This window comes from Parus major, chromosome 1A, assembly GCF_001522545.3.
Source record: "Parus major isolate Abel chromosome 1A, Parus_major1.1, whole genome shotgun sequence".
In the NCBI taxonomy this organism is placed as follows: domain Eukaryota; kingdom Metazoa; phylum Chordata; class Aves; order Passeriformes; family Paridae; genus Parus; species Parus major.
In genome coordinates this window covers 20,488,590-20,503,264 of record NC_031773.1, presented here as the reverse complement: position 1 = coordinate 20,503,264, position 14,675 = coordinate 20,488,590, and the positions used below count along the sequence as shown (strand labels likewise).

At 40.4% G+C, this 14,675-nt stretch overlaps 1 protein-coding gene across 3 annotated transcripts in view; it reads right to left on the bottom strand.

The window, feature by feature from the left end:
- WASL (WASP like actin nucleation promoting factor) overlaps positions 1-14,662 on the bottom strand; it is a 56,749-nt gene extending 42,087 nt beyond the window's left edge. For 2 of the 3 annotated variants that reach the window (XM_033514428.1, XM_015628044.2), the window contains exon 1: positions 14,192-14,662. In XM_033514428.1, the coding sequence (XP_033370319.1) occupies positions 14,192-14,305 (114 nt within the window). In that variant the 5' untranslated portion in view covers positions 14,306-14,662. Of the gene's footprint in view, positions 1-3,482; positions 3,594-14,191 lie in introns of those variants that run through there. The other variant, XM_015628045.1, reaches the window with a different exon arrangement.
- Between the last annotated feature and the right edge of the window lie 13 nt (positions 14,663-14,675).

Sequence of the window (14,675 nt, the reverse complement as noted above, 5' to 3'; positions counted from 1 at the left end):
TCTACTACTGAAGAAAAGTCCCCAACAAAAAATAGTTTGTGTTTTTGTTACACTCTCCCCCTTGACTGTCCAAATGAGTAGAACAAAGGTAATATTTGAGTGTAGTGTATTAAAGGGAAAGAACACCCAACCTTAAGGAAAGAATTTCTGAGTTTGCAGTATTCAATTTCCAGAGTGAAAAGAGAAATGAATAAAACTGATCTCTGCTAAGCTAGGACTTAATAAAAAGTTCAGATTAAGAATTATTTTGAATTTCAGATATTAACAGTGGAGTTGAAAATTTCCTTTCTGAACTTGCTACCCACTATCTAAAAATAAATGAAGAGGGCTGCTGAATGGGAAAGCTCCTTCCCTGAAGCCAAAATTCTTCTGTAACTCCTTATAGTGCCAGAATGTTTCTTATAATGAAGTTGCCTGCACTACTGAACATACCTAGAAGAGCAAAAACTGTAAAGAATCTACGTATTTAAAGTTAATGATAAAGTCCTTATTTATACAGGAAAAATAACGTAGAAAGAAGGCAGCAAGATGTATTTTTCCACTGCACTTAACACTTCAGTGTCCAAATCTAGTCACCAGTTTCCAGTTTAAGAAAAAAATTTAAATATCACGTAGTACTTATTTTTTCTTTCTGGTAGAGGCGGTAGTACACACAGAAAAGGGGAGGAACAGATACAGTGATATTGTTCTCAATTTTTAATTCTTTAATATTAATGTCTGAATGATCAGAACAAAATCACCCTCATCTTCATTTGAAGATAGTTAGCTCCCCATAACTACTGTGTTCCTGTTTGTAACTTGTGAACATTGTTCAATAGTAGTAACATATATGCTACATGAAAAGTTACATGTACCCACCTGAACTTACAAGTAATATAAAAATTATTTCACTCTACTTACAACAGTACTAGTAGTACTAGACTCATGTGAGAAACAAAGTTTACAATAAAAATCAAAATTTATTAGACCAATATGGGAGTTTAGAATGCACAAAGTCACACCAATATAATTAACATGGACACATTAAAGATATTTTAACAACTGTTAGGACAGAAAATATTTGTTTCAAAGAATAGCTAAAAGAAACATCTGATCTGAAACCGATCTTTAATCTTTTTGGTGAGTATCATCTGAATTAATAAAATCCAACAAGTTGAGCCAGAATTTTAACTTAAATGAAAAAGATATGAAGATAGCTTTGCTTGTGATCACAGTGAAGTTGTAACACTGACAATCACCAATCTTTTGCACTAATTGCAGTCCAATTAGCCAGTATTATTATCCTAATCAAGCATCATATTTGAAGCATTACATGCTTCAGTTTCTGAACTACTTTTCTGCAAGTCTCCAAGTCTGTTCTGGAGCTGAGAGAAGCTAACATGCTCAATGTTACTGGCTCCTGCTGCTTGGGAGAACTGGCAACTGCTTTCTTATCATGTGAAGTGTTTGTCACTATTCTGAAAACCTCCACTTATGCAATAAATTACAGTACTTTTATGACAGTATAAAATCAGCAGGTAAATTGTTACACCATACTAACATAATAAAAATGTACATAATAAATGTTATGCTATTTAGAATCGATGAACAGATAAAAGTTATTAGTGACATAGTGATTATTTTTTTCATATGTGTAACACTTTTGGAAACAAGACATTCCTCTGTAAGGGCACTGATGTTCCACAAATTGCAATGACTGAAAGAAGGTACGCCTTGTCAAAGCAGACTTTGGGTTTCCAGGTTTTGTGTGGATACTCCCTCCCCTCCTTTGCGACCAATGAACTACATCAACTGCTCTGAGCACCTAACAGCCTCAATCTGTTAGTACAGAAACAGAAAACTCCTGATGTTGAGTGCACGACAGATAATAACACTCCCGTGTGTATACAGTTTAGACAAAAAACAAGCTGGTTACCACACTAAGACAGAATTCAAGAAAAATTACAGCCTACTCAAGAGACTTTACATGAATACAGAAATAGGGTACCTCTCCCAGTTTCCTGGAGTAAATTATCACAGGTGTGGGACCTACATAATAGCAATACATTGCTTGAAGTTCAGTATGGTTGATTATATGCACATCATACAATCTGTATAATTAGGTCTCAAAAGACCTGTAAGATAAATTGTCAGAAGCTTTAACACCATGGTACAAATGTTTTCTACAGGAAGACGGTGATGGGGAGTAACACAGTAACACAGCTGGATCTTGAGAAAGCCTTGTTGGGAGGGGGAAGTGGTAAATAAAGGTAAATAAAAAATCTTGATTTCGATAATCTAGTATCCATTCCTGAGCACACAGAGCAGATTTACAGAATAAATTGAAGGCTAGTCAGCTTCACCAATGGAAGTATTTCTTTGAACATCTGTTAGACAAAACTGCAGCCTTCAGAAGGCCACTGCCACCCACCATGTTATGTGCAGTATGATACATAGCTTGAGAGTTTTTTATTAGATTATGTGGAACTAAGATCTTTAAATCTACCAGTCCCTACATAAAAGCTTCAGTCCTGCACCAAATCCAACAGTCCTCTGCAGAATTCCAGACTTCAAGAAGTGACATGTCAGTCAGCTCATACCAGGACTAGGTTACTCTAACAAACCAGGCACCATGATGCACTTCAAGTGCCCAGAGTACCTGAACTGAAAAACAACCTTGATGATGCATAGCAGACATCTGTATTCACAGCTGATTTGTTTATCTGGAGTAAGCCAACTATGCAACACCCTTTGTTAATTCAGACTTGCATCATAGTGATATTTTTTTTATGTGGTGACCTTGGAGAAGTTATTTCCAGTCAAATGGATATTGGTACTGTATCATTTCATTGCTAAAACAATTACTGCAGCCAGAATTGACATGCAAGCCACCATCCTGAAATAAAGCCTAAAAACACTCAGTTTCTAAATCCATGACAGATTGTTATCTCCCTTCTGCTCTGAACCAAATGCTACCTGTTGTAGGAGCAAACTGCTTGCACAGCACCAAGCCTCCCTCACTAGAGGACCTGTTCCTGCCAGTGTTGACTTTTAAAAGTGACATTGGGAAAAAAATATGGCCTGAAGGGAGAGAGGGAATAACCAGACACTCAAGGGGAAAAAATGATAAACTAAAAACTTGAGAGAAGTGTTTACAAAACTGAGGCATGCAAACACTATCTAGCAGATCTTGTGGACACAGAAGACAGAATGAACTGAAAAAGCTTCATCAGACTGAAAGAGTCTCCTGAGCTCATACTTTTATACCCCAGACCAAACCATTGATTAAGGTGACATACCAAAACTGACAGAGTATGTGATGATTTAACTATCACTAACCCTAGAACAGTCTCTGGAGCTCAACCAGGAAACAAATTATTGCATCTATCCTTACAGGAAACTGCTACAACACTCCAAAATGCAGCTTCAAGTAAGATTCCAAGAGAACTAAGCACACCCCTGGAGGCTCTGAAGATGCACAGAACTTGTCTTAAATTACTCACAAAGTACTCATCAGAAAAGAAACTTTCAGACAGGATACATTTTCTTGGTAGGCCATCCCTCTGCAAATGAGAAGCGAAGTGAAAGAAATGCAGCATCCTTTGAAGTCATCTCTCCTGTATCTCATGTACTCTGTAGAAGCACAGCCACAAGTCAGCTACATCTCCTTACAGAAGGCAAAATATTTTTTTTCCCTCCTGAAATCAGAGATCAGAAACCTTATGAGTTTGTGTTCACAGTATCAGTATCAAACAGACTTCATAATTTGTCCACTGCAGCAGGTGATTGCATGCACAGGCACACTTTCATCTGCTGTAAACTTCTAGGCACCTGCATTTTCTCAGGTTTCCAAAAGCCATTTCTGGGAGGAGAAAGACAATACTGAATTTTGCTGCTGGCAGGAAAACCAGGTTTGACTTGAACTTAATGTAAAAGCAGACACCTGCACAGCAGCAGAGCTGACCCCTATTCTCTGATCTACATGCTACTGATGATGCTAGAACAGACAACTCGTATCTCCCCATCCCCAGAACTGCTTTTGTCTCCTCGCAGATTCCCCTGGTTGTGCAGATATGAGCTACTAAGACCTGTGCCACTTTCTGGATATGATGGGAAACGGTGCAGAACGCATATATGCATAGAGGAACAAATTCTCTTCCCAACACAACACAAATTGGGTAATGATGCCTCTACCCCATATGATGTACAAGGAGCTATTTACACCATTCTAATCTCAAAACCACACATATTAATTTGAGCAGCTAGCACTCAAATCTGTGCCAGGAAGTGTGCCAACAAATTGAACACCACAGACGGACACGGAACAGTGCCTGAGCTCATGCTACTGCCCCACTTAGGTCTCTTAGCCATCAGTATGTTACTACAGTTGGCTGACAGACCAGAGGTAAGAAAAAGGACAAGATACATCCTTCTGCCACCAAGCTTAAATGCTATCAGCAACATAAAGGTATGGTCCAGACAGGTATGACCACTGTGAGAGATGGACTCCTTGGTAACACTGTGTGAATCCTGGAGCAGCAGCATGAATACTTAATTTTTCAACAAACAATTTTCATAAACAATATGAAAAGAGGACAAAGAAACAAACAGGATTTGCCATTTACAGGCAGAAAAGACCAGAGATGTTCAAAGAGGTTGCTCAGGAAAAGCCCCAATGACGAACTGAAGCATTTAAAGCAAGAGCTCCTAACAGACACAAAAAGATGAAGTTAAAGCCATGACATGGAGTGAGATCTACATATCCCAGCAAAACATTTAGCACCAAATCCATCTCCATGCATCCTATAAGACAAAACGGTAACACAACTATAGGCATCTATATGCTTGAACTAAGGCAAGGAAGGGCATGCCCTGAGCAGAGACAGAAGTTGTATTATCAGTCTCTTAGTTATAGAAATACTGGCACCTGAATATGAAAGGGACAAATCTCTTAAAGACAAAACTGTTTTTTCAAATAAAGAAATGGTGTATTGAATTGCTACTGAGTTCTAGACACCAAGCGCAACGAGTATTTTCTGTTGCAATCACACTTTAAATTTAAAGCTATGCCAGGTTTTAAAGTTCCAGCTACACAAACTGAACACAGTCTAACAGTACAGTGTAACACAAAGAGAACAACATTGTTTAAGAAAGGTCAAAGTTACACCACCTATTGTATGGCTAAAAAATACTGGTTCACTTAACATTGTACAAAATTAAGCCCAAACCCTAAATTTTTAAAACTGTTATCAGGTTGCTAAAAATATAAATGCCAACAAATGCATGTCCAGTTATAGAATGAATTTCATACCTGAAGTACTCTTAACTAAAACCTAAAGCAAATAAACAAGAAAACAGCCCTGCATTTAATTTGTTAGAAAATACTGCTTCCTTCTCTGCAAATGCAAGGGGAAGCTTTTGCCTGTGGTATTGCACAGAACAAACACCACTACAGGATGTTCATAGCTTTCTTCCTCTTTTCAGTTAACCACAAAAATCAAGCACAGTTTTACAGAGAGAAGCTTATTTGGATGCCTTTGTGTATATTTAGTGTCATAAGCCAAGTGATGTTTCTGTTTGCTTTGTCTGACTGAGGGGGAGTAAAGGGAAAAAATGTCTACTTAGAAAGAATGACCACATCTTAGCTGTGCTCAGAGAGAGCTGTCACATGGTTCGAGGAGCAGGAAATAACTTACAGTTCAGTCAAAGCAGGACTAAGCAATTCTGTGGTTTTAAATCTGGGCCTGCAGAGTTGCTGAAGCTGTATCTTTCAGTATACAGTTTCTTAATATAGCAGCTTACAAACTGGAGAGTCCGGTCTTGCCTGGAGAAGCAGCAGTGAAGGGTGGAGCAGTGCAAGAGGCCTGAGGAATACCATACTCCTGTGTTTTTGTCTACCCTTCCCATATCCACTAAAAGTTCTCTTCCCTATAACAACATTAACAACGACTTTGGCCAGTGAAGATAAATATAGGTGAGAAATGTATAATGGCCAGGTCTCAGGCTCAAGTGCACTTCATGTCTGCATCAGCTAACAGCTGCCTGGCATAAACACTGACTCCTCTCCTAATGTCTCTCCTTGTGCAGCACTCTGCTGAGCTTCAATACATGCCATGTCTATCCCAGCACTGCGTATGGGTAGGACTACACATCTGATGAGACACAAATCAGGTCCTCCTTTGTTCATCCTCAAGAACAAAACAGCTGAGGAACTGAGAAGGGGGTATAAGGGAGGGGAGAATGGCGAGGAGGAGAGTCAGTCCTACCTGGAGATATTTGAGCAGATTATGCATGCAGGAGCAGCTGAAGGGAGAAAGGAAGATTCTGGAAGCACTTGAGGTGCAAGAGGGAAACAGGAAAGGAGGAAACCCTGTTACTGGGACAGGACAGAAAACTTAGTAAAAACATAAAAAGAGCACGTGTGTTAAGAGAGTACAAGGAGAATATCATGAAAGCAGAGACATGAGATTTCGAGGGCAGAGTCGCTATGCAGGACTACAAGGTACATCAGCAGGATGGGGCTTACAAAAGAAATAGTGGTTAAATTAATTGCTAAAACAGAAAATTCTTTTAAAGTCAATAAATTACTGCTTCTGTAAGAAAATGTACTAAGGAGGTTGTAAAAAAATCCCTTAGTTTCCTTTATCCCCAGCACAGAAGAATATTAATACAACAAATTAATAACCATTCCTTATCCACAAATCACACACAGATAAATTAGTTGTCTCCTTGAGAGAGGAGATTTTTTACTGCCAAATTCCCACTTTCAAATATTCTAGCTCTTCTGCCTAAACAGCAAGACAAATACTAGGGCTTGTTACTTAATGTCAGCAAGTGCTGGCTAACTTTTGGGAAAGCCATTATCATCAGTAATACTTGAAGTAAATGCATTTTTTAAAAGGATTTGCAATCTCAGAGGCAAGAGTCACCTTTGCATAATTGAAGCTCAAATAATGAAAAACAGTTTTCTAAGCTGTTCAAAAAGGCAAAAGTCACACTTTCTTTTGCTAAGTTGATGTTTCTCAAATTGCAGGCACCGTACCTTCACATGCAAAATATGCTTATATGGGAATGTATCTGTGCTCACTAAATACACTACCCTGATGCTGCATAGTGGTTCATGAACAAGGGGAGATAAAGCCAAAATAACACATTTGCATTAAAGGGAAAGGACATGAATGCAGGGAAATTCTGAATTACACAAAGTTCTGCAGGGGAAAATGGTGTGTGAAACTGTCTTACAGAAATTGAAACACAACCTTAGTGTGATCTTTCAGCTTTAAGCTAGACACACTGGAGAACTGAAAAATGTATTAACACTATTTCTCAGAAAACCTAAAAAGAAAATGCTGCCTTAAGAGTGAGGATTTTAAGGACAGCTAAATAAACAGTAGAGGGAAAACAGCCTCACCAAGGTGGGGATGCATGAAAGCAAGTGCCTAAAGTGAGAAGCAATCTGCAAATGTGTTGTGGAGCTCTGCAGCAACAGTTTCCTTGCCAGCAATGATCATCTCTACAGAACATTATGTCTACAGGAATTGAGTAATTCATTTAATGAACTTATTCCAGAATCATATATTCTTAACACAGACATTCTAATCTGAGTTGCCTTAAGTGTTATTTACTGTACAACGAGGTGTCAGCAAAACTGTCTACCTTTAACTGAGAAGTGTCTGAGAAAATACTACTAAATTTTAAGAATTAAGCAAGTGAGCAGCTTTCTAAGAAGTGTCCCTATGATTGTTTGAACTGCACCTTTTCTTTTTCTATTTGGACCTTCTAGAACACTGCTCCTGTCATGTGATGAACACAATACACTTCTTCAAATTTAACTTCAAGTGCCCCTGAAGGTAACTGCAGACATACCGTTCCCATTTTATTGGATATTCAGGCATCAACAACATGTCTGGAAGCCACAGAAGATAGGGTGGCAGTGTACCCAAGCAAATACCCTGAGAAAGTATCTTGTACAGCACCTGAATCATGTTCCAGTAGAGTGGGCTGTTTAAAACCACCCATGAAGACACACTTCTAGTACCACTAAATCCACTCTGCAAGATTTACTGCTACAAGGAGAACAAACTAGCCAATAAAAAACAATCCATCTGTGCATAAGGAACACTATGTCAGCCTTTCTTCAGGAAACTGTACCCTAACCTACCAATAAGCAACTCTGTCTAGTGCCTGTGACATATTTTCGTTACTTCCTGTATTTTATTATTTAGGTATTAGGTAATGAAACCATAAGTCTCCTGTATACTAAGATTTATTTTTGTACTACAAAGATTCCTCAAGAGACAAGCCTATGAAACATGCTCACTGGAGGAGAGGATACTATAAATCTTAGCACACAGCTTCAAGTCAACAGCAAATTTTCTCAGCAAACTGAGCATTTACAGCTCCACAAACCCCGTCTACTCTGCAGACAGTTCTGCCTATAAGAGGTCAATGACAGGACTGGGCCTTTTTTCACATTGGTTAATACACTAGTACAGAGTTCCTAGGTGGCACTCACTCATCACATACAAATACCTTCAATGCTTTACTCCACCCATTCCAGCACTAAGTTAGAAGATGCCAGTGGCAATTGCTGCCACTGTTGGCACCTGCAGCCACTATCAGTGAAAGCAATACACAAGCTCTTAATGCTCTGGCACTATTAAAAGTAGAGCAATAAGGGTCATAGAAACTTCTAAAGGAAAAAACAGGTGATATTTTTCAGGCAGAAGTACCAGAACTCTTTCAAAAAAAGAAATTCAAGATTTAAAACTAGAGCATTCCCCATTATTATGTTTTTAGCCTGAAACTGCATGGTTCTTACTAGATGGATCTTGCACTCTTCACTTGCGACAAGTTCAGCCAGTACTAAAACTTTCAGAACTCCAGAAGAAATAATCAGAGAGAAAAAACATTCGAGTTATAAAAAAATAAAAACAGTATTTACAAGCAGATAGTGCCAAGAAATCACATCATTTTTCCATTAAAGGAAGAAGAAAGTAGTCTTTAAATTTACAAATTCACATGAAATAGCAAACTCAATCTTTTATCTTCTAACACGAGCCGACCTCTTCCTTGGGAATTCTCCTTAGAAAGGGGTATCTAGACATCTTGGTGAAAAGCTTGCAGTCAAAACTTGACTGTTCATCTGAATCCTACATTAAAATTTTGCCCTCTTCTAAATTACTTAATATGAGTCTTAGGTGTGAAAAACCAGTAAGTTACAACACAACAGCTTGTGACTACAAATTGTTTTCATCCTGTTGTGTTATGTATACCATAGGATTCCAGAGCACTTATCAGGAGCATGAGTAGCATAATTAACCATCTGATTCACCACAGAGATGCTGAGAGACTTTCAGCACCTGACTGCCTCCAAAACAGACAAAATATATCTACAAAGATGCTCAGAAGAGAATGTAATAATGCTGAAGCCTTAGCAGAGTGAGGTCCAGGTTCCAGGTCTATCTTAGTAGATCACCTTTCATTCAGCAATACATAATGCTTCACAACAGACACACAGTGACTGAAACTTGTACCAGGACTCACTCCTCATATCAAGACACAATTTGTCTACCACATGAGGTACAAGAACAGCCAGGAGATATGTAACTTCAGTCACTAAAGCAAAGATAAAAACTTCTGATAACTGAGTTTCTATCCTAAAATCAGATTAATAGGAGATTCAGATAGCTGACAGTGAGGTTTATTGAAATTATGGGATTTTAACACCTACATTTCTGTCTTTTACTCCTTAATAACATCCCACACTTTGTGAATTGATGTTTTGTCTCAAATACATACTATGAGATACAGTGCCTTCTAGACTGTTCCCAAGCAGTCTCAAAACATTTATCATCCATGGGTAAATAAGCTAAAACAGTGAACTATGCTGTAAAGACTTCAACAGCAAGCTGTGAGGAAAACGAGCACAATAAACACATTATGATAAGGATGATGGTTGTACCACTTGCTCTACAGAGTCTGATATAATCCATTACTGTGAAAATCAGTTTTATAAGCACAGGTTTGGTTTAAAGGAGCTGTCAAAACCCCACTGTCATTCCCTCTAGAATGGAAGATTATCATGGATAAATTGTTCAGGGAACTCTAGTGGATACTAGTGAGGTGTCTAAAGATGTTACATGTCTTTTGTAGAAGAGGGTGAATCTCAAAAGAAATCCAGGCGTAATTCTCAATACTCTCCTGTTCAAAAAGACCCCATCCTTTACACTATATCTTCTCCCTCTACATCTCATTTAAAAATAAATGCAAAGATGAGAGAACCACCACTGAACTAATGATTCAGTTCTCCCTACTTGTACAGGTGATAAGTCCTTTTTAAACTGCAACGTCGATGTTTTCTGGATGTACAGACTGCAGCCTGAACTCAAACTGAGGAGTCCTATCACTTCTCAGGCACATGAAGTTGCCCATTACTTAGACCTGTAGTCTACCTTCAAATCTTAGTTCATTCTGTTTTCATGAGCACAAGTAATCTTACAAGTCCCTTCCAGATAAAACATTTAATTCTTATCAATTAAGAGCTATAACTGCTATTCAAGTTTCTATTTTGTTTAATCTCAACTATTACTGCAATTTGTTCTTTGGCTCTGATATACAAACTTATTCTGGTCACATGCACTTTTAAAAGCAGCCAAAACAGTCTTCTTAGTTAGCTTACTGCTGTGACACTTCTCTTTCTGCAACCTTCCTGTTTACCATATGAACCATGGCAAGATCTTACTAAAAACAACATACTCCTAGCCTTATTCATTAAAACTTATCCAAGTGTTGAGTCCTACTTCTAAGCAGCATAAAATATCTATACTCCATTTTTATCTACTTCTAATGCTACAAAATACATATTTATCATGGGGTTTTTTTGTTTCCTAAGGCCTCTCAAAATTACTTCTACAGAATAAACTAGTTTTGCATTACTGACATATCTGACCAATATTAATCATGCAAATCATAAAAGCTACTTCTTTATTACAGATTATAAAAGGGACACCTAGCATTTACTTTTTCTTACAAAACTCACTGTTATTTAAAGTAATGATCTATAACTAACCAGAACTTCCACAAAAACATCTAAGTTGGGCATAATCACACACACAAAAAAATCATTAATATGCATAAAACTAATCTCATAGCTCCTCTTAGTATAAGTGCACATAAATTTTATTTTTATGGTATTATTAAGAAGTTATTGAAAGCTTTTTACAGATAGCAAATTTTACACCTGGCCTAGATAACAAAGGTCACAAGCCTGAATGAAAATTAGTTACATGACTAAACAATGGAAGTCCTAAAGGGCTTTACCCTGGATACATTCTGTAAGTAGTGCTATAGTTGGATTCATATTTCAGCCAAATTAACTATAGCTACAGCTTTGACTATTAGCCAGTGGCTTGGCTTTGAAAGTCTGATGTGTCATGGGCAAAGGTATTTTAATTGCTTATAGATTCAGATAAACATTTTACAGCTCAGCAAGTGGAAGGGGAAAAAAAGAGTAGGGAAAAAAAGGTCAATTACCCTCTGTATGTACATTTGGTTAGTAGTAAGTTTCTCAAAGTTCCGGTAGTAGTCTGCAAAATGGTATCAATCTCAGCAACACACAGAGTGATGGCTCTTTACCATTTCCCCCACTCACAGGAAATTTTTCATCAGGCTTCATTACTTAAGATGCCATTGGAACTATGTCCATTTCCAAGTTCACAGACTGTGAGTACTCAATTGAAGTTATACTACTTGATAAATTCCTTTGCTTTTCCATAGAACAAATTCAGATAGTTGAATCCTCAATGTTATTTCAAAATAACTGCCTTGTTACCAGTCAGAAACAAAGGAAAGACTGAAACAAATCAGATTCAGAGCACCACTTTCTTAACTAAGCCCTTCAGGCCTGATACCAGCATGATGGCATCCATTAAGAACTCTATAAATTATTACTACAAAGAGTATCTAGGAGCATAGTTTAATATCTCAATTTTCCTCTGGTGTTCATTGCAGTAGTGATCTAAACACGAGGTCTAATCAAACAAAACCCAAAATTATGTCAATGTGGCTGATACACATCACATACAGTAGCCTCTCCATGCCCCAGAGTGACAGAAACACCACCTGCAGCAGCAAGGCAGCCCAGATATTTCAGGTGATTGCAAGACCAAGCATTCAGCACCCTACAGAACTCACAAAACTTTCCTTTCTTAAAAAGCAGCACTTACAGTCTGAAACTTCACTAATGAATAATTCAAATATGGATATTATGAGATCAAGTATCATAAGCATTACAGCAAAAAGGCATTTATCAGCCTTTTTGAGTTAATGTTGAGTCAAGCTAGAAGGTCAAGAGTCCCAAGAGTCCTACTGGGCTCAAACAGGTACTGTGGTTTCAAGTTAGACAGCTGAGGCTGTTACCATCTCCAGGTACTCATTCCACTTCTCCTTAAGACAATGCCCTCCAAGGGACAGAATATTTTATCTGTTCACTTGTTTCTCAATTTCTGGCTAATGCTACGCAGTAAGCCAAAAAAGCCTTGTTAAATACCTCTAGACCTTCAATGCTCAAGTCCTCAATATTGAACAGAAAACCTCAACTGTACTAAAATAAGCCTATGATTAACTAAGAGAGCATAAAGGGCTGGGGAAAAGGGTAAACAACAGACCAGAATTATAAGAACCTCAATTGGAAAGTCATCCAATATTCACTGTAAATCAGAAGAATGTGTAATTTCAAGCAAGCCATCAATCCCATGACACCCAGATACAGTGAAGATATTTACCTCCAGTCTGCTTTCAATAGACTATTTATGCAGAAAAGTTGGGAGCTTAACTAGGTGAGTTTTACAGCTGAGTATAGAAATCAAAAATGCATTCGCCTGACAAGAAAAATATCAAGTTATAGAAAAGCAAAAACTGGAAATCAATTTAGACATGAATATATGCACTATTTTTTTTATATTTAAAGTTGACATTGTTTTTTTTTCTTTCTCAGCAAAGAAGCTGCTGAGATATGAAATGCTGCCTCAAAGTAACTGAGGCATTTCTACAAATCTATACTTTTCAAAACATATACCTTCAGACACACAACTTAGTTACTGTGACAGCATCTTATCTAACCCACTCCAACATAAATATTCTCTACTTCCTGTTCAGTTGCTGCATCTTACGTTTTCCTTGCAACAGTCAGTTTGATCAACAATACCATTTCAAAGTCCAAAGTTATGTGGAATCAGAATGACTACACGGATATCCTGCTTTAAGTCACAGTTTTAAGCTCATGAAAACCCTCCATAGCTCTACAGCAAGTGCCCAACAGTATTTTAGGTACCGGACACAATGCACCTGAATAGTCATTGATTTAAAAAATATGATTTTTTTTTAAAAGCAGCTTCTTTTTCAATGGAAGTGGTTATCTTTTGAAGCTTTCAAACAGTTCTTTAATGCAGCTAAGTAGTTTTAGTAGTTTTATATTACATGCAAGAAGGTATTCTGAAATCGAACTTACTGATATAGAAATAGGAAAATATGCAGTATTTGAGTACACGAAACTACTGTTTAGGCTAAGAAAGTACAGACTAAACCAAGGCAGGCCTAGCACTGATATGAGCCTTCCCACAACTTCGTCCAACACTGCTTTGTTGTACCGCTGGTGCACCTGGGGTCCGTCCCAGCCTTGTCGAGCAATGGAACTTTTAGCCCCCCCCAAGCCCCGCGGCTGCTTCTTTGCAGCCAGTTCCCCCTGCAGCGTAGGAGTCGGCTGCAGGGCAGGAGGAGCCCCGCCGGCCCCCGGGAGCTCCAATATGCCGGTGGACAGCGAGGCGCAGAAAGACGGCGCCCACACCGGTGCCCGAGGCGGTTTCGGAGCCACCCGGCGTGCCCGGATTCGAAGGGAGCGAGGCCGGGCCCTGCGCTCAGGGCCGGCAGCCCCGCCGGACCGGGCCGGCCGAGGGGCCGCTGCCGCCGCCGTTCATCGCTCCCCGCCCGGCGCTACGGGGGAGCCGGGTGGGCAGCGAGGCCTGCGAGGGCCGCCCCCCTCCCGACGCCGGGACGGGGCAGTGGAGCGGGATGAAACTTCCGCAGCCTCAACTTCCCAGAGCCCGGCCGGGCTGTCCTCACACGCCCCCGCCCGCCCCGGGCCCGGACACGCCGCGCCCTAGTGGGGCGGCTGGGGGTGCCCCAGTCCCCTCGCCCCCCGGTCGGGACTTACCACGCATTTCTTGCCGAGGAAGCCGAAGAGGCTCTCGTTCTCCTGCGGGGTGAGCAGCAGCGAGCCCACGTTGGTGACCCGCCGCGGGGGCTGCTGCTGCGGGGCGCCGCTCATGGCCGGGGCCGGCCCGGCGCTGTCCTCGCCGCCCTGCGACCGATGGCGCCCGCGGCCCCTTCCTCCCCTTCCTCCGCCGCCGCCGGGGCCTCACAGCAGCCGCATCGCGGAGCCTCCCTCACGGGGCCGGGCAAGGAGGGAGGAGAAGAGGGGCGGCGGGGAGGGTGCCGGGGAGGTGGGCAGCCGTGAAACGGGGTGCCGGGCAGCGGTACAGCCCCGCCGGAGCCGCTCCGCGCCGGGGCCGATCCCGATCGCTCCCGCCCCTAAACTTCCAACTCCGGCCCGGCCCCGGCGGCCGCGCGATCCAACATGGCAGCGGGGGCGGGCGAGACCACGGCGCGCGGCAGCCAAGGGGGAGCCCGGCGAGCGC